The sequence below is a fragment of the Syngnathus typhle genome, linkage group LG2 (assembly GCF_033458585.1).
Source record: "Syngnathus typhle isolate RoL2023-S1 ecotype Sweden linkage group LG2, RoL_Styp_1.0, whole genome shotgun sequence".
Classification (NCBI taxonomy): domain Eukaryota; kingdom Metazoa; phylum Chordata; class Actinopteri; order Syngnathiformes; family Syngnathidae; genus Syngnathus; species Syngnathus typhle.
The window spans coordinates 19836181-19863510 of record NC_083739.1 but is presented as its reverse complement, the minus strand read 5'-3'; the positions used below and the strand labels follow the sequence as shown (position 1 = coordinate 19863510).

The following is a 27330-nucleotide window of genomic DNA, read 5'->3' as shown; positions in this document are numbered from 1 at the left end:
GCGTGTTTATACGGAAGTACGAACCTTTTGTGAAACACAAATACACGTTTTAAGATTTTTTGCAGATATTTTATATTTAAAAACAGGTCATTTTGACATAACAGGAAGGTTAAACACAAGTAATCTCCTTCATCACTTCCTATAGTGACCTTGCACCACAGTACATTTTCAGATTTATCAACATCGCTGCCCAGCACTGTATTTCCAAACACACACATGCTGTCCCCCTGCACGACCCCCCCCCCCCCCTCCCAACACATATATGCACACACACACACCCTGTCAGCACAAGCAAGCAGAAGCTCAAGCGTTGCCACATCACAGCTCTTTCAGGAATGGGGAAGTGTTTAGGGCTGCATCTTTACGGGAAGCCAGTGTGCAAGTGTGTATGAATGTGTGTGTGCGCGTGTGTGTGGAGGAGGGGCCATGGGGGAGGGGCCTAATGGGAAACGCGTGGGTGGCAGGGGTATGACAAATATTTGCTAAGGCAAACAGGAAGAAGGGATTAGAAAGAGGCAAAGTGCAAAGGTAGAACATTTTAATCGTATTCATCACCAGCAATCACACATTCACGGATGACTACGCCCACGTGCTTCCGGGCAAACACTCGTGATAATTGCAAAAGAAGGAAATGTCATAGCGACGTCTTGCTGTCCACACTGAGGGGTTATTCAATAAGGGCATTGCCGTGGTTAGTAAAAGTGATACACTGTGTTCTCTTTCACAATGCAGTGGTCTTTTAATGTAAAAAAAAAAAAGGGCTGTGCAATTGGCTGTCAACCATTCCAGGGTGTAGACAGCCCAATAAACTAGGCTGGGATCCAGTGCAATCCGCAATCCCACCTGCTGAATCTGGTGGGTCTCAGTCAACTCCTGCCCTGAATGCATATTTCACAGTACAAATGTGTGGATTTTTTGGAGTGGCGAGCATGATTAAACAGCACAGCAAACACACGACTCACAGTCCAATGACTCACGTGCACACATGTTTATTGCTATTTGAGTGTGTACAAAGGTCATGTGTGTGTTCTTCATAATACAACAGAGATGGTCACCCCTGCAAGTTGTAGACTTCACCCTCACAGTGAGGGAGGGGACTCTGACCTTTTCCGTTGAAGGACATGGCGGCCAACAAGACCATGTGTCAGGTGCTTCTAAGTCAGCCAACTGGAATGTGGCGCTCCCCCGGCATCTCCTTGAAGGAGTTCTCACCAATTTTATTACTTGTTGTTCTCTCCTTATTCCCACCAGATGATGCCATTATTTTTATTCTTGTCATGTGTACATAATGACTTTTTTTTGGAGGGGGGGCGGGGGGGGGACCCCCTCTTCATGCAAATAACATTGTTTACGCTCCACTTGGAGCCATGGAAATCTATTTCTTGTATCATCTGGTTCTGGGCAAAGTGACCTTTAGCATAAATATTTGAGGTGAAACTCAATAGTCCCACCCAGATTCTTCCATGTAGACGAGTAACCTGAAACAGGTCAACCTGGTTGACCTGGTTGCAAGCCTGCTTTTCTACCTTGTGGTTCTCTATTCACCGCGAAGATTGCCGGAAGGGCTACTCCCAAAGATCAACATAAAGTTTGGAAAATGTAATACATTTGGTTGTTATTATTAGGTCATCCTTGCTGACATGAGCAAGAGTTCATATTGTACATTACAGTTAAGCAAAAATATTATATAACCTGTTTTTCAAGCTTTGGAGGTTTTTCTTTTCATTCACTGAATGGGTATTGTTATCTTTTATACTTTTAATCTAGAAATAACAAAAGGACTAAATATAGCTATTTATTATTTCAATTACTATAATTAAACTACTTTTCGCATTACCACCTAAGTGAAATACATAAAGTTGTCAAGTTTGGCTCATCAAAAAACTCATAATGATGAGTCATTTTACATTTACAATTTTTCGTTTGAACAAAGGTCATTAATTAGCGCTTTGCAAAATCATTAGCCTGCCAGCTATTTTTCCTTCAAATTATTTTCATACTCAAACAACAAACAGAGTCAATTCCAACTTCATTTTTATTTTTGGACAGTTTCCAAAGAAAAGACATCTGAGGGCATCTGGTACTGCTGGTTTAGCAGGCATGACTGTGTTACAAAAGCGTCAGACTACTTACATCAAGCTAATGAGTTTTTTTTTCTTTTTCTGAAGCACGTATAATGATAGAAATGATGCGTTTTAATTTCATTTTATAGTGAGTTGTCCCATCTGCTAACATGAAGAGAGTTTTTGAGCCAGACAGCAGCTTCACTCATCATAGGCTATCTTTTCCTGGAGGGGAATTGAACTTTTTTTTTAAACAGCTAAGAATTTGGAAATGTCCATACAGACGTTAAAAAAAATCGTACTTAAATATGTCTGCCTGTATTCCATAGAAGTGACGACACACAAAGAAACAAAGATAACCCATCGTCATGAATTTCCACCAGGATCTTTTCTTTCATAATTATGTCCAACTCTATTCAACCTGCCGTTTGAAGCTCCCATTCCCATAACCTTTCGCTGTCCACAAAATACTGCCTCCCCATCCCGCAGCCTATCAGCTGCTCAGGGAACCGGCCAAAGAGACAGTCAGGGTCGCCCCTGGCTAAGACAACGCACTCCCCACTACCTTGGAAACCCAACAGGCATCCTGGAGACAAACACGGAGACACACTGAGCTAGCGCACTTACTTCCTGGTCTCCCACCGAAGCCTGCCAGGCCTGGGAAAGCTGCCCACTATTAATTCTTAACCAAGGCCAAAAAAAGAGAGTTCAACCTTAAGAACAGCAAATACTTTTTTTTTGCTTTGACTACACCCGCCTGTCTCTTGATGACATTAACTATTGTGCTTACCCCGCAAACGTCAACAGGATCCGCATGAGATCAAGTCCATCCAAAAGTGTCCAAAAGTCACGCTTTGCCTATTATCTACGTTTTCTAAAAATATGGAACATTGCAGCGAAATCATGTTTGCAGTAGTCTGCTGTACGTATACAAATGGAGACTGTCAATACTTACATCACACAAAGTTATTGAATTGAAGATCACTACACCCCCTGCCCCCTTTCATAGCAAGGTTTATGTTATGGAAAAATGTGATAACAATGATGATGATTTAATCAGAAGTTAACGTTATTATGTCATTGGAATCTGTCCCGGCCTCAAAGTCAGCCGTTTCGCCTTTTTGTCAAGACTGATTCAACTCCCAGCCATCAGATATTACTTAGCACGTTGATTAACCATTTTATTGTGTTGACGATTTACCAAATTAACGTTCCTTTAGCTTCAATGTCAATTAACAAATGTTGACTCTGGAACAAATGAATTAAACTACATTCTATATCAAGCTTACCGAAGCAAATTGTTTTTGAATTTGAAAGTGCCCGTTGCTTCCGCATTGATAAACCAACTCTATTTATCGTTTATATATACTGTTTCTCATTATGATTGAGTATTATATCGGTAATCGATGTATCTACTATGAATATATATAAGTATTACAATAAATTATTTTGAATAACAACAACAGTGTGGTGCTGAGTGCAAAATTCCCACGTGCGCTTATGACCTTTGTTTCCCATGTCGCCTCACTAGCTTCTGCGTGTTTTTCTGGGAAAACTTCACAGAACAAACTGTGTGGGAATTCTCCCTTGATTGAAACAGGATCACTTTGTTTTTCCAAACCTTCACGCATGGGCCAAGCCTCCCGACACCTTCATCTCACGGAAGTCCTCGCATCTCCTTTGCCCAGACACGTCGGCCATGAAGGTGCCAGGGAAGGCCCGGGCCCGTGGGACCCGGCGCCGGAGTGCTGAGGTGGGGCAGGGAGTTGATTCTCTGTGCCTGAGTCACTCGCTGCTCGCATGTGAAAACAAATTCTTACTTTCATGTGAGTACAAGCGTAAGAGGATGACTGCCGACTGTCTTCTCATGCAGATGAAGCGAGCAGGAGACGTTCACGCATTCCTACTTAATGAGGCGAATAACTGTATCACGGGCTCATCCGTTGATGAGCAAATGTTTTGCTCTGCTTTGTTGGCTCACTCTGCTCTTTTCTATCTTGCACTGAACTTACAAAAAAACAACAACATACGAACCATGTAAAATGCAACTTTCATTCGAAAACATAAATCTTGCACAGATATTTTATGACTTGAATTTACAACCATTGCTAGACCCACTGGCTGTGAAACAAATATGGTGTTTGCTATTTAAAACTTCAATATAAAACTGCCATATGCAAGTGATCTTTTTGAGTTACAGTGTAAAGGTCATGGGTTCAGTTCTCATTGAGTGAATAAAATATGTGAGGGTTGCTTTAAGATGATGTAGCAACATGTTCTCATGAGAACTTTTATTTATTTTTTCTACCAACATGGCTCCAACTCTACCTGATCTCAAACGTACACACATTGGGGCATTTTCTTTTTCTGCTTCTTGCTAATTACTAAGCCCTACTAACTAATCAAGTACCTATGTCATCAACCTGTCAGTGGGATGATTTCATCGTGATTGATGATTGTCAGTTTGTATTTCTTTGACTTGCACATTCCTGAAGCCAAAGTGAAGTAACATGTACCGTCGACGGAAAGCCCCTCTTCTTTTTGAAGCAGTGAATGATGGACTATAGTCTGTCACACCATCCATCAAGCCCGTCCATTTTCTACGCCCGTGACTGGTTGCTGCTCATTTACAGGAAACAGATAAAGAAGTAATCATTCAAACCTTTACTAATTTTGAGTGTTCAATTATCTTAGAATGTTTTGGGGCTCTGGAGGGAAACCAGAGTATATGGATGGACAACAAAACAACCCACGTCACTACTGAGTGTTGAATAGACAGTGACTAATGACCATTGGAAAGTGTCTGGTAGCGCTGCTTGACTCAGTTGATGTGACGCGCCACCGGTTCAGGAAGAAAGATTGGCTCGAAGTAGTGTTATGAATATGTGTAAAAATTCGCAATTGCTTTAAACCAGGAGTAAATAGGTTTTCATACTGAGATCAAATGAGGGGAGATTTTATTTTATTTTTTCTTACAACTGGCAGATGTGCCAAGTAATTCAAGGTGAAGTTTCTTTTTACTGTTTTGTTTATTTTACTAATAAGATTATACATTTATAAATCCAGTTTACCTTAGCTCTTACCTAGGTTTGTTTCTATGGTGTACCAAAGATGTTCATGGGTCAATGAAACGAGCTGCATATTTAATATGAATAAAATACAAAATTACTATGAAAATATTTTACTTATTTGTTTGTGTGACTTTTTGAAGATCTAAAAAATATGAGCACAAAACGCTCACAATGCCATGCTTTAGAATCAGAATCAGCTTTATTGACCAAGTTTGTGCATGCCAAACAAGGGATTGGACTCCGGTTGATCTCAGCCTCTGTACAACATTTAAGTGACTGACAACATTTAAGTGGCAAGAGCAGGACTACCCAGCCCTGCTCATTAGGCAGGGAACCCCCAGGGACCCCCCCCACCACCACCAAAAGGTAAAACTAATACTAATGATCATTTTTAGCAGACATTGTGGTTCTATCCGCAAAACCACTGGTATTAAAAAATGTAGATTTTCAACATGCTGTTTCCCAGCATAAGTCACACGTTGAACCATAATTTCCCATCTTTCAAGGAATAGTATCATAATATTAGCATGGGGGGGGGGGGAGGCAGAGACAGAAAGATGGAGCGATAAGAGTCGGTCGGTGTGATGAGCGATGTTTCCGTCAGTCTTAGCCAATCTAACAGTCAGGACAGATGAGAGGCTGATTATGCAACTGGAATGAGCACTTACTACATGACTTACAGGAAGAGGACCGACATGATCAGCTGGTGGACAACACTCTCACTGATTAAAAATGCAATAATGAGGAATATACAGCTCCCTGTAATAAGATAACATAAAACACCACATTATTTATCATCATAATCAAGGTGTTGTTTTTTTCTGAAAGCTACGCATAATGACTCATCTCTAAACTAAACTTGTCCGTTGAAAGCGTGCAACAATGTTGTGATAAGATGACACACACCTCCAACAGTTTACTGGCATGCATCTGTGATATGGCACAGTTTCTGCGAATGAAAGAGGAAATGAACCTCGGAGACATTCGTAGAAACCAACTGTGGTACGATGCAGTGGAAGAAGCTGCAACAGAGCATGCTTCTTTCTTGCTCTGTGCTTGGCTTGCAGTCGTCCCCAAAGATGACATGAAACTAATGAACTCATTTTGTTCATAACTGGAGCATGGTAGAATAGTGGTTAGAAAGAAATGAGGGTTCAGCGTTCGAATCTCAGTTGCAGCCTTCCCGTGTGCCATTTGCAGATCACTGATTTATTGTGCAATGACATACGTATTTATCACTTAAGCCTGCATACCCAACATTATTTTCAGTAAGGCCATAACAGATTTGATAGGTCATCAATAAAAAAAGAAACACACCATTGTTCCTTTATATTTGTTCAGGTTTTAGTGCTAAACCATATGATTAATTTATCGCCAAAATAGCTACTATAATCAAATAAAATCAGAATTAAATGAAAAAAAACGTTTTATTTGTAGAGCTCCATGCCTCAAGTAAGGGGGGGGGGGGGGGGGCACAGCTCCCTAAGGGCCTTCCTATGGCAATGAGTGTGTGTACCAATACAGCCAATTTCACAGTTTGGTTGTTTTCTCATGCACATTATTCTTTTATTTCTGTTTCCATCCTACAATGCAGCAAACACTACATCAGGAGCAGCCGTCTTATTAAACTACATGTAATTTGCTGGTGGGTAAATCTTTGTCTCTCTCTGTTGAGGTGGGGGGCTCTGGGGACCCGGCGATGTCTTTTGGAGGAGTCTTGTTGCATGGAGACTGACTAATGTGCGGCCCCCGTCTGTCCAGGTGAGCAGTTTCATAGCCCGCCTGGTGTCCGGATTAACAAAACGAGCATTTTGAGCTTGTTAGTGAGATTAAACACACCGAGACACGCCTCCACCATCTCACTTGATTACTTCAGACCTCCTAAACACTACACAAAAATGCTTGGTAATGCCACAGTTCCCCAGCATGTTTATATAATATGCTAATAACATGATAGGATGAACATTGTGTTGTTTTTAAATATAAATACGTATTAGTGAACATTTGCAAATGAGTCACAGCAGTTTTTGTTCCATTTGGTGGGTTCCATTTACCATTCATTTGTTTAGATTGTTACATCTTAAATATTGCGGTTACTATAACTTGATCCTATGTATGAAAGGCAAGCCGGGCTATGAGGCTACTGGCGTGTTGGGGTAAATGTGGGCTCACTATTTTGCGAGCAGATGGTCACTAATACTTTAAGAACTAAGAAACTAAGGTATATGATTCAAAAATTAAACCAAATATTCAAATTAATTGTATCCAACCTTATTGTAAAGTAGCCATTTACCCATATGTTTACAACACAATTTCCATCTACAATCTGTCCACCAAGTGTTGAAGTAACACACAAGACTCCAGAGTCATCCTTGTAACAAAAATATTTATTGAAGTTGTATAAAAAATAATTTCTAACATAATTTACAATTCTAATCTGAATGGTTTAAGGAAATAAACAATCAAAGCTGCATCCAAATGAGGTTTCTCGCTTTCATACACACAAACACATTGCATCCAACAGTTCATCAGTAGACGTTCAGTGTTCAAATACACCAACATGGAAGTGCTCTGGGAACTATTTACAAGTTATTTACAGGTCATACACAAACATACATGTGTCTTCTCTTTTATTAAAAACACAAAATTCAAGCCATAATAAATATGGTCAAAACATATTTTTGCTTTTGTCTCTTAAATAATGGTGGGCCCTTCAGTGACTGTGGAATGAAACATATGAACAGCCCTAATTCTTCTCATAAATAAAATAAATAAAATCTAGATAAGAAGTTTGTCGCGAAAAAAAAATAAATACCATATTATACGATTCATACCTCCCACTAAGAGTTTAAGACCTGTGTGAGGCACTATGTTTTTTTCAAAACATCCAGGAGAGCAGAGGATGGTGCATTACGGTATGGATTACTTTGCAATGAAGAGTGGATGTGACACGTGAAGGAAGGGAGGAAGGAAGAAGGCAGATGCTGTGGTTTAAAAGAAGGTGAGGTAAATCCAGTGTTGTTGTTTGCACAGGATGCTGCTGGATCCGTGAGGTTCGTCTGGTTGCTAATGAGATTGGATTGGGCAGTAGTACTAGTAGTGGTTGTAATGTAATGGCATAGGCTTCACTGATCTAGGCCCATGAGTGGAAAGATAAAGCCTTTAGCATAGTAAAAAAAAAAAAAGGAACAAAAAAGACTATCATTAACATGAGCCTTTTTTGCATTCCAAATATTCAAGTATTTCCAGGTAAATCCCCCAACAGTCTCATAAGGCACTTTTAGGAACAAATCTACAGCAGAACGGTTACATAACTCGCACTCTCCTGGCAACATGTGCTGTTCTGCAAGCAGAGCACACCCTCCCACAGTTTAACAATCAGGCATCCGGAGCCCATGGTGATCGATGGTGGTTTGATGTGGTCAAAGGGAGTAAATCAAGTGAGGCACGAGGATGGCGAGGTTGTGATGCTTTTCTCCACCGTTACAGCACCACAGCCACAGAGGATGACGTGAAGGCCGACGGCTCGTGGCTGATGCTGTGCAACTCGATCTCTGCGCTCGACATGTCTGTTTGCGGTGCAGGCGGCGGCACCGAGGAGGACGTACTCTGCATCCATGAGTGGTTGATGATGTCCTCGAAGGACGGCCGATCGGTGTGCCGCAAAGACAGGCACCACTTGATCAGCTGCTGGCACTCTGCAGGAGGGGTGACCATTTGGTTAGTCACATTATTGTAACACGAGAAAAATGGCAAAATTATGAATCACCATTTGTGCGTCTTACCAGCAGAGATTCTCCTCCTAAAAAGGACCTGCCCTCCGAGGATCTCCTCGTCGTGTTCGAATGGGATGTCTCCACACACCATGTCGTATAGCAACACACCCAACGACCAAACTGTGGCTGAGCGCCCCTGATAGCGATGGTTTTTGATCCATTCTGGTGGGCTGTAGACTCGTGTGCCTTGAATAAAATAAAATAAAATAAAATAAAATAAACACTGTGAGCAACACCAGGGTTGAGGTTAAAATAAACAAAAGGTTTGCAAGGTTTAGAGAATGCCCAAAAATCGAAAATGTCCATGGGGATAAACCACAATTATTACTTCAGCATCATCTTAAAACAAAATCCTGACTAAGACAACCAGACTTTATACAAGCGTGGCGATGGTCCAAGTAGTTACCCCTAATTTGGATCATTTCCCTTGAAATTTACCCACAACTTTCCAGAAATGTTCCACCCCTTTGCAACCTTAACAGTAGGTATAAAGAATGTTGTCCCAAATGGAAAATGTGCATCAAGTTAATCCTCTGTGCATGTGTTATCTTGGCTCAGGTGCCAGGGAGCGTGACAAGGCATGTGTGTGTGAGAGAATAGCGAGTACGCTGGGCGGGGGGGGAGCAGCCATGTGACTTTGTTTACAAACTTTGAGTTGTAAAAATACCCCGTTCAACCAGTGGGAGGCACCAAAGTGGACGCATTATTTCTGGGCTTGTATTCGAGGGCTACTACAGCAGGATGATTCAACTTCAAAACATCCGCTTAGCAATTTAGAAATAGAATCAAACTCAACGACGATTACAAAGGGGTGGGGGAAGCAAATGTTGTTATTGATGCCTCACCATCAAAGTCTGTGTAAATCGTGTCCTTCAGCAGGGCTCCGGAGCCGAAGTCAATGAGCTTGATCTCGCCGGTCCGGAGGTCAATGAGGATATTTTCGTCCTTGATGTCCCGGTGCACCACGCCACAGCTGTGACAGTGACGCACGGCGTCGAGCACTTGACGGAAGAAGCTGCGTGCCAGCTCCTCGGGCAGCGCCCCCTTTTCCGTGATGAAGTCGAACAAATCCTTGACGTTTTCGGGCCTCTCCATGACGATAATGAAGCTGTCCACTCGTTCGAACCAGTCCAGCATTTTGATGACGCCCCTGAAGCCCGTTCCGACCTTCTTTAATAGCACAATCTCCATCGGGACCCGGGAACCATTGGGCTGGGGGGGGGGGAGGAGGAAGAGGAGGTACACACGTCAATTCACGTTCTCACAAAAATTACTAAATCAGTAAATAAAGGGTGCGTCATCACTCACCAGCTCCCCCCATTCGGAGATGCGGTCCTTGGCGACATGTTTGACAGCCACCTGAGCCAAGAAGAATAAACGTAAAAAAACAAAGAATTCTCCAACCCCAAATTTATATGCACAGTATATTAATAAGACTGATAATAAAACGAAATACTAACCGGAGCTCCGTCTGACGTCCGAGTGCCGGAATAAACGGTGCCGAAACCCCCGCTGCCCAACACCGCCCCAACCTGGTAAAGCTTCTCGAAGGGTTCCCTCGCTGCGCACACAAACACACATGCACACATTGCAATCAACCACCAAATCACCATCCAAATGCTCCGTAAACACGAATAGGTACAATTTTACTTCGGGTCGTATATGAGTGGCGCCCTTGAGAGCAGGCTGCCATCACTGCGCCTTGTCCCCCATGACGGCGCAAAAACATGAGCGAGAAAAGAAAAAAAGAAAAAAGAAGGGCGTCTAACCTGGATGAACTTGCGGCTTCACAGGCATGTCGCTGGAAATGTGGGCCAGAGAGTTGAGCTTGGAAAGCAGCATTCCTTTATCTGAAGTCCCCTCAAAAAAGAAAAATAACGATGTATGTTCGTCTGGGCTTTGACGAGCTGGAGTTAGAATCCGGTTGGCGCGGTTGTCCCGTGTCTCGTGCCCACGTCGCAGGAACAAAAATGCGCTAGGGATCCTTTCATCCGGATAATGGGAAACCCGCTTTCGTCCCAAAAGCAAAAAAGAGTGGACGATGTCCCGGCGAGAGGCAGCGTGTTTACGTTCACACAAAACGCACGTTCACAGCCTCGCCGCGGTGTTTTGTAAACAAATGAGTACAAATCGGCGACATAAACAGACGGCGTTGCGAGTCCGAGGATAGCTCTCAGACACCGGCTTTGGTAATAGAAGGCTGGGGGGGGAGAACTGTTATAAGACGGTAGTAATGGGCGTTACTAACCACGCCCTGCGTCGCCCTCCCACCAATAGGACAGCGAGTTCCCGCTCCAAACTCACGTCAATCATCGGCATGAAAATAGAGTGAACTCCGTAACCCAGCCCGCCAGACACAGACGTGGCGGGAATCAAAACGCGCCAAAATGTGTGTGTGTGGGTGTCTGTGTGTGTGTGGTGTGTGTGTGTGTGGGGGGGGGCTTTGAATTAGGCGCTATGAACTCATGTTGGAGAAAGAGAAGAGGGGCATTCAAATCCACGTTCCCACCTTAAGACTCACTTAGCGGGAAACTGACGACAGTCTGGCGAGAGCGCGCATGAAACACAAACTCGCGTGCTCACAGCTGCAGTTTAAGTTACACTTGATCATGTTCCCTTTACAGTTTTTTCGTAAGGATAAAAAGTGGTACTGTTTTGATATTTGCAATGTTTACATTTCTGCTTTTAAAAGTAAAGCATCCGCATACCATAAACCGGGGGAAGTCCATCAACTGCATTCCTACTACTACAACCCCCTGCAATTTACCTGATTGTTTCTGCATTAAACACGGAGCTTTATTGGCTAAAGTGAAGTCCGGGACTATGGTCTTTATTTGAGTTGTCTGACAATGCCTCTTAAGCGGTTGGTGCATCAAAGAACGGGGTTGGGGAGGGGGGGTTGAATGGACGCATTCCACTCATTCTTTCAAATTGGGTGGCCGCGTTTGGAGCCGTTCACAGGATGTGGGAAACTGGAGATAAAAAGCTCTCCATTTACTCCCATCCCCCACCAACACCCCACCCCTGTTTTTGGTCCTCCCATCCCTGAGCTCCCATTTTCCCGCGCGAAGTTATTGTTTGAAAGGCATGCACAACCACCCACCCCCACGGCATCCACACCCACGCAGCGTGAAAGCTCCAGTTTGGTTTAACTTTGAATGACAAGTGATCAAACGGGTGCACACACATTTAATTTGAGGAATTTAAGCAAATTCTCGCTGATATAATCTCTTTACAGTCATTGCATTCTAGTAAAGTAGTCGGATTTGTTCCACTGAAATTGTACTAGTTACAATTGCAAAGCCTTTTGACTTCCAGCAAACCTGCCTTCATATTCTGCATTATTCATATGAATGAATGAGTATTTTATGTCACAAACATTTCACACAGTCAGTGCAAATTCCGTTATGTCGACCCACTAAATTGATGCAATAATAAATAGAAATTTGTTTTCCATAATCTTGTAAATGACGGTTTTCCGCTTACAGTCTGTATCTTCACGGGGGTGGGTGTCACGACTCGTCCCCGGTTGTTTTATTATGTGTATATGTTATTTTCATTTGGTCACCCTGCTCCATTCCGATCCTGACAGTGGGGTTGGGAGCGGGATGCATTATAACTCGTTAAATCCATCCATCCATCCATCCATCTTCTTCCGCTTATCCGGGGTCGGGTCGCGGGGGCAGCAGCTTCAGGAGGGACTCCCAGACTTCCCTCTCCCCAGCCACTTCATCTAGCTCATCCTGGGGGATCCCAAGGCGTTCCCAGGCCAGCTGAGAGACATAGTCTCTCCAGCGCGTCCTGGGTCGTCCCCGGGGTCTCCTACCGGTGGGACATGCCCGGAACACCTCCCCAGGGAGGCGTCCAGGAGGCATCCTGATGAGATGCCCGAGCCACCTCATCTGGCTCCTCTCAACGTGGAGGAGCAGCGACTCTACTCCGAGTCTCTCCCGGATGACCGAACTTCTCACCCTATCTCTAAGGGAGAGCCCGGACATCCTGCGGAGAAAACTCATTTCGGCCGCTTGTATCCGGGATCTCGTTCTTTCGGTCACGACCCATAGCTCGTGACCATAGGTGAGGGTAGGAGCGTAAATCGACCGGTAAATTGAGAGCTTTGCCTTTTGGCTCAGCTCTCTCTTTACCACGACGGACCGGTACAAAGTCCGCATTACTGCCGACGCTGCACCGATCCGCCTGTCGCTCTCGCGCTCCATCCTCCCCTCACTCGTGAACAAGACCCCAAGATACTTAAACTCCTCCACTTGGGGCAGGATCTCATCCCCGATCCGGAGAGGGCATTCCACCCTTTTCCGATCGAGGACCATGGACTCGGATTTGGAGGTGCTGACCCTCATCCCGACCGCTTCACACTCGGCTGCGAACCGCTCCAGTGAGAGCTGGAGATCACGGCCTGAAGAAGCCAACAGCACCACGTCGTCTGCAAAAAGCAGAGACGCGATGCTGAGGTCCCCAAACCGGACACCCTCAACGCCTCGGCTGCGCCTAGAAATTCTGTCCATAAAAACTATGAACAGAATCGGTGACAAAGGGCAGCCTTGGCGGAGTCCAACCCTCACTGAGAACGAATCCGACTTACTGCGGGAAATGCGGACCAAACTCTGGCATCGGTGATACAGGGACCGAACCGCCCTTATCAGTTGGCTCGGTACCCCGTACTCCCGAAGCACCCCCCAGAGAACCTCCCGAGGGACACGGTCGAACGCCTTCTCCAAGTCCACAAAACACATGTGGACTGGTTGGGCGAACTCCCATGCACCCTCGAGGATCCTGCTGAGGGTGAAGAGCTGGTCCACTGTTCCACGGCCAGGACGAAAGCCACACTGTTCCTCCTGAATCCAAGGTTCGACCTCCCGACGGACCCTCCTCTCCAGCACCCCTGAATAGACCTTCCCAGGGAGGCTGAGGAGTGTAATTCCCCTGTAATTGGAACACACCCTCCGGTCCCCCTTCTTAAAGAGGGGAACCACCACCCCAGTCTGCCAATCCAGAGGCACTGTCCCCGATGTCCACGCGATGCTGTAGAGACGTGTCAGCCATGACAGTCCCACAACATCCAGAGCCCTTAAGAAATCCGGGCGGATCTCATCCACCCCCGGGGCCTTGCCACCGAGGAGTTTTTTAACTACCTCAGTGACTTCAACCCCAGAGATTGGAGAGTCCACCTCAGAGTCCCCAGGCCCTGCCTCCACAATGGAAGGCGTGTCGGTGGAATTGAGGAGGTCTTCGAAGTATTCTCTCCACCGACACACGACGTCCCTAGTCGAGGTCAGCAGCACGCCATCTCCACTGTAAACAGTGTTGACGTTGCACTGCTTCCCCCTCCTGAGACGCCGGATGGTGGACCAGAATCTCCTCGAAGCCGTCCGGAAGTCATTCTCCATGGCCTCGCCAAACTCCTCCCACGCCCGGGTTTTTGCCTCAGCAACCGCCGAAGCCGCGTTCCGCTTGGCCATCCGGTACCTGTCAGCTGCATCGGGAGTCCCGCAGGCCAAAACGGCCCGATAGGACTCCTTCTATAGTTTGACGGCATCCCTTACCGCCGGTGTCCACCAGCGGGTTCGGGGATTGCCGCCACGACAGGCACCAATGACCTTACGGCCGCAGCTCCGTTTGGCCGCCTCAACAATGGAGGCGCGGAACAAGGTCCACTCGGACTCAATGTCCCCCGCCTCCCCCGGGACCTGGGAAAAGTTCTGCCGGAGGTGGGAGTTGAAGCTCTTCCTGACAGGGGATTCCGCCAGACGTTCCCAGCAGACCCTCACAGAACGTTTGGGTCTGCCAGGTCGGACCGGCATCTTCCCCCACCATCGGAGCCAACCCACCACCAGGTGCTGATCAGTTGACAGCTCCGCCCCTCTCTTCGCCCGAGTGTCCAAAACATGCGGCCGCAAATCCGATGACACGACTACAAAGTCGATCATCGAACTGCGGCCTAGGGTGTCCTGGTGCCAAGTGCACACATGGACACCCTTATGTTTGAACATGGTGTTCATTATAGAAAATCCGTGTCGAGCACAGAAGTCCAATAATAGAACACCGCTCGGGTTCAGATCGGGGGGGCCGTTCCTCCCAATCACGCCCTTCCAGGTCTCACTGTCATTGCCCACGTGAGCATTGAAGTCACCCAGTAGAACGATGGAGTCCCCAGAAGGAGCGCTCTCCAGCACTTCCTCCAGGGACTCCAAGAAGGGTGGGTACTCTGAGCTGCCGTTTGGTGCATAGACACAAACAACAGTCAGGACCCGTCCCCCCACCCGAAGGCGGAGGGAGGCTACCCTCTCGTTCACCGGGGTGAACCCCAATGTGCAGGCGCCCAGCCGGGGGGCAATAAGTATACCCACACCTGCTCGACGCCTCTCACCGTGGGCAACTCCAGAGTGGAAGAGAGTCCAGCCCCTCTCGAGAGGGCTTGAACCAGAACCCAAACTGTGCGTGGAGGCAAGTCCGACTATATCTAGTCGGAACTTTTCTGCCTCGCACACCAGCTCGGGCTCCTTTCCAGCCAGAGAGGTGACATTCCATGTCCCAAGAGCCAGCTTCTGCAGCCGGGGATCAGACCGCCAAGGTCCCTGCCCTTGGCCGCCGCCCAGCTCGCACTGCACCCGACCCCTTTGGCCCCTCCCACAGGTGGTGAGCCCATGGGAAGGGGGACCCACATTTCCTTTTCGGGCTTTGCCCGGCCGGGCCCCATAACTCGTTAAAGTAAGGTAGATATTTTTTCTTTGACTTTCTTCGACCTCCCAGTTTGAGTGGGAGTGCATTGTAACTTGTTAAAGTCAGGTAGTTATTTTTTCTTTTACTTTGTTCGACCTCCCAGTTTGAGTGGCATTCCAGCTCACGTTTTCGGTCAGAAAACTAAGGCTTCCCAGCTGTAATGCAGCATTACAACATGACTGCCGACAGAAAGGAGCATAGTTAGAAAATCACAGTTTCAGTATTGGCAACTTAATAAGTTAGTCAGTATTTTTCAAACCCATGGTGACTTTAATTATTGCAAAGAAACAAACATCTTGCAAATAACACGGATGGAACCCATTGGAAAACAAGACAAAGACAAAGTTTGTCGTTAGTTGCAAAAGATTTATTGACACATTGGAATTTTTTTTTTACCCAAGGCATGTGCTTCCAAAACAATTCAAACCAAAAAATTTGATTTTTACATTTAAAAACAAAACAAAACTGATTTTATTTTAAGGCCATATTGCTCTGTTGTGGATGTAGTTTGCAGTACTCGTGTAGAACTATTGAATTTCAGTGGGCACAGCTTTAATGCTCCCCAAGCAGCGACATTATGATCATAGATTTAAAAGTTCAAATGAAATCAAAACAATTCTTATCTTTTTATACATATTTTTTGCAATTGGCATTATTTATTATTAAAAAAGCAAAATTGTATTAGGTGAGGTTTGCCTGAGAATAGTGTGAGCGTATACATATAACAGCTAAAGGATTTTCGGTATGAATGAAAAGGAAAGCTTATTTAATCACATCTAAATGAAATGTATTTTTAAGAAAAAAAAAACTTTGTTTCTGGTGGTGGGCTGAGGGCTTTCCCAACTGTTGACTGGAATGACGACGAGAACATCGGAATGTTCATACTTGCTTTTGGGATGCCTGTGGCACATTCCCTTCATACCTTTGAAATGTTCCAAGAAAATATGCAAATCAGGCAGAAATAAAGCTGAGGCTTTTCTGTAGCATTATAATAATTGGTACAGAGTGCACTATGTAAAAGCTGATCGAACAGATGCTCTCTTGTATGTGAATACCTTGCAGCGACTTCTGAGAAGCATGCATGATGTCTATTGTCGGATTTGTGTGAAAGCATGTGTTTTACCCAGTCCTGAGAGGTTCTGAGAGGGGTATGCATGTGTTGAGCTCATATCCAGTCAGGGCCATTGGAGAGGTGTGTGAAAATGGAGAGGTCCAAGACAAACGGTATGACAGTGGAAGGCCTTTGAAATGCCAGTGGTGAGTGCGTCTCTCCGGGGTTGCAGCTATGCCCGCCTGCGTGGTCAGCAGGGCTCAAATGACGGCCCATGTGTCAGGGGCGAGTGGCGGTGCGGGAGTTGTTATTAGCTGCACTGCTTCCTTTGGATTTGAAGACAGCGTAGGCAAACAGCTTCTTAGCGCCAAACAAGATCAGTTTCTTGTGGACCTATGATCCTGACACCCTATATGCCATCGTTTCACTTGCACAATGAAAGGTTAGACGATTTGAGTGAAAATAGCACAGTCACTTGCATAATATTCTTCCTCTGCCCTAACCCCCGTGCTTGGCGTCAAAACAGGCGCATTTCCATTTTCTTGACGGGACAAAGGGTTCCATGGATGTGTGCCCTGAATGTCATGAACGGTTTGGGAGATTTTGAGGAAACTGGGGTACCCAGAACTAACCCACTCAAGCGTGAAACACTAAACACCCAAGTTTGTAACCCAGAGCTTTGGAACTGAAGCCAACACTTGTAACATATTAACCCAGTTCACATTTCCTGTTGCTACTTTGTGTCTTTCTTGGAAACGTGGAAAAAAATGTCCCTGACACTTGTTTCCATCTCAACCACTTGTGTGTCCATCATTCACGGTGACCAATCTGTCACCGCTGCAGCAGTCTGGAAACAAATCCCACCTGCTGGTGCCAGGAAAAGTGAACCCAAGCCAACAATGAGGTACAACATGATCTTGGAGAAAATGACATATTGCTAGCATCGGGCTGAAATTTCCTGTCACCATTTGGCAAGTTGAGTATTTCTTCTGTGCCCGATTTTCTGCTCATAGCCACCAATGGTGTGTCAAATGGTCCAAAAGGATGGAATCGTGTGGTATAGTTGGTGGATGGCCATCGTATTCCAAAGCTGCAACATAATCAGGAAAGTAGCCGAGACATATTTTGAGCCACAATCACGGGCAGCGAGCTGATCGTCCCCGTTCGCGTCCCTGAAGGTGTGACAATAAGCCCTGATAGTATATGGAGTTTCTGATCGACTGCTTTCTTCGATGGCACAAAATGAAGAACAGAATTTTGCAAAATAAAGCCATCTGTGACAATGCACCATCTTATGCTGCAAGAATTTCATCTGCATCATGGCCTCCTATGGCCGCAACAGGAGAGAAATTTGCGTGTGTGGCCCCCCCATCCTCCCCTGACGATCAACCTAATGAGAACCTTTGAAGCATCCTTAAGCAAAAAGTCTAAGGGGTTGGGAGGCATTTCACATCCAAACAGCAGATCTGGGTGGATATTCTGACATCCCGCAAAAAAATATATAGTATATATAAAATCAAGCAGAAGCTGTCCAGGAACTTACAAATTCAATGAATGCAAGACTTGTGTAGCTTCTCTCAAATAAAACTTCACCTGTTAACATATCTTTTGATTTCTGCAAATACGAGCTCCTAATGCTGCAACAAATGATAATTTTCTTGTTCGCTAAACCAACTTACAAAATCACTTGAAATGCTGCTGTGCATGATGGATTGGAAAAGTCCATTTTAACAAAAATATTGATGTTGTTTTTTAAATGTTATCATTGGGAGGTATGTTTAAGATATGTCATGAAGTTCATGATCATTGTCATGTGAAGTTCTTTTTGTAATTAAGGACTAAATAAATGAATTTGACTTGACTTTACATTATTCTCTAACAGTTGATGACTTAAATAATTATACTTAGTACCATTTGCATAAACTATTTCAAATAATCTGAAAAGAAAATATTTTGGATAACATTTTAAAATGCGGTGTACCCGCAAGGTGTCCAACCAACACATCATATTTGTTTTTCCAATATTGAAATAATCCCTTATTAGGCAAAACACAGATATTACACGGGTGGACCCAACAAAACCTTAACTGACTCAAATATGCCTGATAATGATTTGAATATAATCTTAATCCTAAAGAGGACAATTGCAGAGCAATCATTGTGTTGTTCTTGGGAGAGTTAGGATGTTTCTGAGATCTTAAAATACCAGAAATGGGTCCAGAATCCTTTGTATCCCTTTTACAATACCCTTTCCCAATCTATAATGCAACAAGGGTCAATATAATCAACATCTTGCAATTTATGAGGCTGTTCTGCAACATAATTTAAAGCAGTCCTTTCCACCTGATTCCAAAATGGCAATATCTAATTTATGTACAACACCTTCCATCTTTTGTCTATTATTTTTTATTTGCAAGTCCTTTTAATGTCCTTCTGTCACTTGCCTTGTGTTGTAATATTCTAAACTCCTTCCCCCAGATAACATGATTACAATTTTGCTCCTATTTGTGGCAGTGTTTACATATGTAATACAGATATATTTGCTCATGTATCGAATTTAAATAGAAATAAACAGGGAAAATAGGCCACCCTCATCATAATAAGGCTATAATGGGGAAAAGTCCGTCTCGCACAAGAACCATAAACGTAGCCAATAGGCAATCATGCCATGAAGCGCTCCAGGTAAATTGCCCAAAGCACTCTAAAAATCATCTGCTACACTTTCCTCTGACAGCAAGTCATCGTGGAGATGTGACGGATAGAAGCGAACCAGTGCCAGGTGTCTCCTGGTGTTGTGTGTGCCATGACAGTGATTGAAAAAGATTACCCCTTAATTAGAGGAGGCTTGTAATACTGCCCTGCGGCACAGCGTGAGGACCAGCCTCACCCCTCTCATACAAACAAAGCCTGCCCATGTCACTTATGCTGATGGGACAGGCAAACAATGGGCCTCCTTCAGCAATCCGAGCGTACGTACAAATTGGTGCGGCAAGCGTGCATAAAGACAAATGTGTGAATCATCACTATCTTCATCCTTGAATTAGTGTGTATTCTGCAAACAAATTTAGAACATCCCCGTTCGTACGCTCAGATAATGTGCGTGTACATATTTCAGTCAATTAATTGACTTTTGTCACGTGCATGTATTCAAAGATAGTGTGCACTCCAGTGAGTGGCCCTAAAGTGAACTTGTAAACATACCTATTATTGCCAAACTATTCTGGTTCCGTGTGGTCTTGCGTTTAATATGTTCATCCTCTCCCAGCAGTGATCTCACCACAGAGGGATGCCCGAGGAGAGACTAATGGTTGGCAGCTGCTCACTCAACTACGGAGTGCCATAGAAGCTACGAACTTGACCGCCCCGCTCTGACGCATTTAAACCCACACAAATAAACACGCAAACTCTGAAATATGATTCGCCGAGGCTTGGAATTAACCGGCAAGTCGTTTGAACTCCTCCCAAATAAGGAAGTCATCAGTATGTGTGAAAGTTTGCATATGTGTGTTGCAGGGGACCGGATGAGGAAAGGGGCTAGGGTGTTAGTTATTTTTAGAGGTGTCATAAAGGAAAAGGGAATAGCTGTGCGGTGGGTAACCTCCAGTGTGGCCTGACCTCTCCTCAGGTAGCCCCCCACCCTACCACCCGATCTTAAGGAATCTTGACTAGCGAGGCCATGGGAAAAGTGCTTTAGGGGACATCAAAGTGTGGCCTTTGTGGCTAAGCATTCACTGAAAGGCCTGTTAAGGCCCTCAAGGGTCACCATGGGTCAACTTTCATGTCAGCACAGGGCTGCTTTGGGGTCAAAGGTGATCAACATACCTGCCCAGCACCACTCGTACTACTCTTCCAGGAAATTATCCCCACTTGTCTCAATTAGGGGTTTGGCTACTGAATGGTTTGTTTATGACTATTGTTGAGTCTTTTTAAGGGTAGTTGTAATCTGTGTGTAAAAAGGGAATGATGGTGTGTTTACAACGCTGCCACTGCTGTCAGATGCAGACTTGTCCTTATGTGAGTTGAGATCACAGGAAATAAGACCTCTGGCTTTATCCCCCAGATTCTTGCTGGTAATGATACTGTTGACAGAGGGGATTTTCGAGTATCCTATGAATAGGCTCGTCTGTAATTTGTCATGATCAGTTCCTCAAAGAGTTAACGCAAACTTAGGTGTAATGGTGGATTGTTTCAGATTTACACTCTCTACCAAACTTGCAAACAAACATTTTTGGTTGGTTTCAGCTTATTGGGGAAACCTGCACTCAGTAAATTCTGTTAAGATTTGGCCCAGAAAGTAATGCACTGTGATTGGTATTGAAAAGCAAGTAGATTGAGTAGTAATTAATGAAATTGCAGCATTTCAAGAGGCGATATGGCAAGACTGCATGTTCCTACAATTCAATTAAAACGAAAGAATTGGAGCCACGATTAGGATCTGTTATCATGTAAACAAACAACAACTTGTTCGATGCTCGGCTTTCAACCGGTGAATCCCCATCAACTTGCGCAACCTGCTTCTCTATAATTGGCACATTTTCACAACAATGACTCAGTAAAAGTAACATTGCATTGTTGAAACATTTATCAAGATGACAATTTTGCCACACCAATAGTCGGTAATCACTTGTGAAGATATTTTGTTCTGATCCAAAACAAAAGTGTCCGAAAGAGAGGCCACCGATGATGGGGAGACGCGTGTCTTTCAGAAAGCCTGGCAAAATGACAAGGAATGTGCTGAACCAGAAAGAAGGCTTCTTGTGTCACCTTCCCACGGAGGTTAAGAGAGGAGAGGGGGTGGCTTGTCTACTGAGGTTTGTACACATTTATCCTCGTGAGAAATTGAGAGTGGTGACATATTAAATGTCGTCACCCAAACAACTCGCCACTGTTACTGTTCATTGTCAATGCATGTTGGCAATTCTTTTTAATTCCTAACCGGAAATGCAAAAAAAGGGTTTTGCTTTTTCTATTTCCCTGTTTACTAATGGAACTTTCAATCACTTAGAAGGAACATTTCGGATGAATAAGAATCCGCTAAAGGTTCATGGAAGCATAAAAAAATCCATATGATTTATAGTCCCGTATTTTAGTTCTACATTTTGTATTTAAAAGACGGTAACTGTTTTATTTTCTACTCTGTCAATACAACCCCGCCTCCGCCCCAACCCCTGTGACATTGTGCTCAGCTGATTTCCATTGGCACCCAGGATAGGGAGTTATTGTTGTTGCTGTGATGGCAGTGGGCTTTTTTTTCCCACCAGCTTCCTCATCTCCTCCCCTTGAATCAAAACACTTCTATGTTGCTGCCACTGATGTCATGACCCAGAAATGACTGAATGCGGCTTCCCTGGGAAACCCCATATCAGGAAGTCCAGATTATTTTCCCCTCTACTTGATTGTTATAACAGAGAATCTTAAAAAAAAAAAAGGCCCGAGCTTTATGATTGGGTTCCCATACGTTGGGAATATATCTATCTATATCTTATGATATATATATATCTTATGATATATATATATATATATATATATATATATATATATATATATATATATATATATATATATATATATATATATATATATATATATATATATATATATATATATATATATATATATATATCTTATGATATGGCGTCGCCTTGCCATATATATATATATATATATATATATATATATATATATATATATATATGCTATTATATACTAAATATATCCACATCAAAACACCCTCACCATGTTTTACATTGAGTCCCGTACAAGTCACTCGTAGAGGTCAATTTTCTGGAATTGCAACTTCCGTTGCCTGATGAGTGGATTAACCTTTGAATAGTTGAGACACAATGCAGCTTTCGGCAGGATAAGCCACCCACCCTGAGCCGTTGCCCTGAAGGAGAAAAGCGGCAGGCGTCGCCTTGCCATGTTGTCCCCTGGGCATGAATGCTATGCAAAAAAAAATCCTTTACTCCCTCTTCCTTTTCCTCCAACTGTTCTCTTCCGATGACATACTGTTGCCATGTCATCATAGATGATTTCCCCTCTGTGATTAAAATGAGTGAAAAAAACACCAGCTCTCTGGTGGTATGGATGTAAATAAACATTAGGGACAATTTAGAAACAAATGACATGGAGGAAGTAGATGAGCAATGTGGAATCCACAACATCCTGTATTCTTCAAACAATCATGACAGGAAGTGCTTTGATTGTCACAAAATTTCCAAATTGTTGTACCGAGACCACATGAATAGTCAATATGTAATCCTTTAAAATTTGTATCTTGAGAATTGTAATATCCAGCAACTCTCAGCATGATACACCACTATAAACTACAACAAGAGTTAATTAAACATATTAAACATACAACCTCACGAACAGTGCTGTAGATAAAAACCACCAATATCATTGTTTATACACACACTATTTTACACATTTTTTTACATTGTATCTCATTAGATAAATTCAAATGTAGATCAGTATACAGCGCTATACTGCACAAGATCCAATAATACTTTCATGGTTCCCAGAATCTACTTTTACTTGAACGTAATCGGAAAACTCCAGTGATCAGCTTCGACTTCAAGATTCAAGATTCAAGATTCAAGAGTTTTTTATTCGCCATGTTTGAGCGTGCCAAACAAGGAATTTGACTTCGGTAGAAACACACCCTCTGTTCAACATTTAGGTGACTACCAACATTCAGGACATGTGAATAATGGCAAAAACAGTGTAGACAAATTCAAGAAGGTGTGAGGAGCAGGATGTTATTGCACAGCAATGTCTCTGAGACTCTATGAGTGGTGTGAGTTCATCAGAGCAACAGCCTGGGGGAAGAAGCTGTCTCTGTGTCTGCTGGTTTTGGCGTACCGAGCTCTATAACGCCGTCCGGAGGGGAGTAGTTCAAACAGACTGCAACCCGGGTGAGAAGGGTCTGTAGAGATGTTCCTTGCCCGATTCCTGGTCCTGGACAGGTACAAGTCTTGGATAGATGGGAGGTTGATTCCAATGATCTTTTCTGCAGTTCTGATTGTCCGTTGTAGTCTGTGCTTGTCTTGTTTGGAGGCCGATCCAAACCAGACAGTGATGGAGGTGCAGAGGACAGACTGGATGATGGCAGTGTAGAAGGTCTTCAGAAGCTCTCGCGGCAGGTTGAACTTCTTGAGCTGTCTCAGGAAGTACAGCCTCTGCTGGGCCTTCTTCCGGACAGAGTCTATGTGGCCGGTCCATTTCAGGTCCCGAGAGATTGTGGTTCCCAGGAACTTGAAGGTGTCTGTGGAAAGAATAGTATTACTGCGGATAGTGAGGGGTAAAAGTGGTGAAGGGTCTCGCCTGAAATCCACTGTCATCTCCACGGTCTTGAGCGGGTTCAGCTCCAGATGGTTTTGACTGCACCAGTGGACCAGCCGCTCCACCTCCTGTCTGTACGCAGTCTCATCACCGTCCTGGATCAGTCCGATGAGAGTGGTGTCGTCTGCATACTTCAGGAGCTTCACACGAGAGTCACCTGAGGAGAAATCATTGGTGTAGAGGGAGAAGAGCAGTGGGGAGAGGACGCACCCCTGAGGGGCTCCAGTGTTGGTGGTCCGGGTGTCAGATGTGATGCCCCCCAGCCTCACACGCTGTCTCCTGTTGGTCAGGAAGCTGGTGATCCACTGACAGGTGGAGGCAGGCACCGCAAGCTGGATGAGCTTCTGTTGGAGGATGTCAGGGGCGATGGTGTTGAACGCCGAGCTGAAGTCCACGAACAGGATCCTGGCGTACGTTCCTGGGGTGTCCAGGTGGTGCAGGATGTAGTGCAGTCCCATGTTGACCGCATCATCCACTGACCTGTTTGCCCGGTAGGCAAACTGGAGGGGGTCAAGCAGGGGGCCCGTGACCTCCTTCAGGTGGTTCAGCACTAGCCTCTCGAACGATTTCATGACCACAGATGTCAGTGCGACGGGTCTATAGTCATTCAGACCTGTGATGGCGGGCTTCTTGGCTACTGGAACGATGGTGGAGCTCTTGAAGCACGAGGGCACCTCACCCAGCTCCAGAGAACGGTTGAAGATCCGTGCAAAGGTGGGCGCCAGCTGCTCAGCGCAGACTTTCAAGCAGGAAGGTGACACGCCGTCTGGGCCCGGTGCCTTCCTGGTCTTTTGTCTCCGGAACATCTGGCGCACTTCCTCCTCGCGGACCTGGAGTGCGGGCGCGGCCTCTGCAAGAGAGTGAGTGGGTGACAACGATGATAGAGGTGTGGACAGAGCAGTTGTGGGGAGAGGTGATTGTAGATTGTGTTGCAGGAGGTCCCGTTGTGTGGGAGGACCGATCAAACCTGCAGTAGAACTTGTTTAGCTGGTTAGCAAGTCTTGGGCTCTCTACAGGACGGGTGGTTCGTTTCTTGTAGCCCGTGATGCTCTGCAGACCTTTCCACACCGTTGAGGGATCAGGATTGGCAGAGAGGTGTCTCTTCAGGTTCTCCCCGTAACACCTCCTGGCTTTCCTGACCTCTTGGTTCAGCGTGTTTCTGGTCTGCCTGAACAGCTCGCGGTCGCCACTCCTGTAGGCCTCCTCCTTGACTTTGCGCAGCCTCCTGAGGTTCGGTGTAAACCAAGGTTTGTCGTTGTTGTACGTGCAGAAGGTCTTAGTCTGCACACACAGATCCTCACAAAAACTGATGTATGATGTGACAGTGTCAGTGAGTTCATGCAAGTCTGAAGTTGCAGCTTCGAAAGCTCCCCAATCGGTGCAGTCAAAGCAGGCTTGGAGGTCCTGCCTTGACTCCACTGTCCACTTCCTCACAGTCCTCACCACAGGCTTAGAAGTTTTTAGTTTCTGCCTGTAGGCCGGGATCAGATGAATTAGACAGTGGTCCGATAGTCCTAAAGCTGCACGAGCCGCAGAGTGGTATGCATCCTTGATCACGGTGTAGCAGTGGTCCAGAGTCTGTGCCCCTCTGGTGGGACACGTTACGTGCTGTCTGTATCTGGGGAGTTCGTGTGCGAGGTTCGCCCTGTTAAGATCACCTAGAACAATGATTAGTGAGTTTGGTAGAAGTTTCTCCATGTCTGTTACCTGGACTTGTGCAAATATGTAAGATCTCCATCATTATATCAACCATCCTTTATTTTACGAGGACTGACTTGTAGTTTTACGTCAAAGCCAACTGTTTACTTTGCTCCTCTCTCTCAGATGACGCCTGACAAGCCCTCCTCCACGGAGCTTCAGAATGTGGACACTTCAAACAAAGCAACACAAAAGCATGCTGGAGCAGCCTTCTCTTGCCACAGTTGGAACAACACACACGGATGTGGAACTTTCCTTTCATGCTTCTCAGTCACTTGTGTACAGGGAAGCCTATTATAAACATGGGCCATTCATGTGAGCCGGGTTGGAGTGAACGTGGGAGAGGTTTGCCCTGGAGTCCTGGCTTTGTTGACATTCTCCTGGCCTGACGTCAGCAGCTGGAACACAGTGCTTGATGGATCAACAGTGACTGTACACGAGTCTTGTTTACTTACAAAAAAGGTGTGGACTACTTCAACATTTTAAAATAGGGCCCAGACATAAGGGAAGATACAAAGGAAGAAAATAGCAATTGGCCTCAGTGAGACACCAGAAATTGTTGTTGCGAGCAGGATGCCGTGTGTATCATCTTTCGTGATGACATAGTAAAGATGTGATGAAGGACTGGCAAAATTTGGGAAAGTGCCCACTTCTAGGAAACAGGTTGCGTAGACGGGAGGGTAAGGGTGTGTCTCCCAACTGTTTGTATGACACATCGGAGGCCAGCCTACATTTGTATAGCGTACCAGAATGATTTCTAAAAATGTAACAATTCTTTCAGTGCATCTAGCTTCTTTGGATGGAATGAAAAAACAGGATCCGATTTTATTAGAGCTGCATTTCTATGGTCATTACCTTCTTGTAGATAAACATGAAAGCAATATGAGGATTGCTGTCTGTCTCTGGCGGTGTATTTTCATCAGTTTTTTTTCCTGCACAACATCCCAACAGTTGGACCGACGGCACAAGAGGTAGGCCTCGTCACATTTGACTGATGGCTGATTGGTCTGTCGGGGCCAGGGGTCACCGAGTCTGGTCCTCAAGGGCGCCAATCCAGCCTGTTTTAGGTGCAGCCCTACTACAACACTCCTGATTCAAATGATCAGCTCATCAACAAGCTCTATTAAGCCTGAAAACGCTCCTGATGATTTGAATTAGGTGTGTTGCAGTGCGGATGCATCTACAGGCTGGATTGGTGCCCTTGAGGACCGGACTTGGTGACCCCTGGTCTAAGCCTATTAAACTCTAACATACTCAACTGTCAGTACATGACCCAGTTTTTATCCCCAAACACTGGGTGTTTTCATCCAAAACAGTGTTTTGGAGCCTGACAACTAGGTTGCCACAAGCAAGTCTTTTTTGGAATCGATTAACCTATCGATTATTTAGTCAAATAATCGGGTAATTGAACTCACTTCACTTGTCATTTTTTCTCACAGTGATAAGCAGGCATTAGCCCATATTTTCACAGCCCTCTCTACAATCTTAATTTTTTTTTAAAACTGCTATCAAAGAAGTTTTTTGTTGTTTTCTTCTAACAAGAAAAACACTGATTCCCTCAATATAATGCAGGCACAGCAGCTAAGACT

At 44.8% G+C, this 27330-nt stretch overlaps 1 protein-coding gene and 1 long non-coding RNA gene across 2 annotated transcripts; one reads left to right on the top strand and one right to left on the bottom strand.

The window, feature by feature from the left end:
• Window positions 1-7500: 7500 nt before the first annotated feature.
• Window positions 7501-11119, bottom strand: pim1 (Pim-1 proto-oncogene, serine/threonine kinase). The gene is made up of 6 exons (XM_061265162.1): window positions 10680-11119; window positions 10371-10471; window positions 10219-10269; window positions 9756-10122; window positions 8920-9096; window positions 7501-8832 (listed from the first exon to the last, which is right to left on the bottom strand). Exons 1-6 carry the CDS (start codon window positions 10750-10752, stop codon window positions 8618-8620), a joined length of 984 nt encoding a protein of 327 aa, XP_061121146.1. The 5' UTR covers window positions 10753-11119; the 3' UTR covers window positions 7501-8617.
• Window positions 11120-17020: 5901 nt separating this feature from the next.
• On the top strand, window positions 17021-18555 carry LOC133150530 (uncharacterized). Its single transcript, XR_009713788.1, has 3 exons — window positions 17021-17141; window positions 17543-17603; window positions 17713-18555. It is a non-coding gene; the product is annotated as an uncharacterized LOC133150530 (long non-coding RNA).
• The last annotated feature ends 8775 nt before the right edge of the window (window positions 18556-27330 follow it).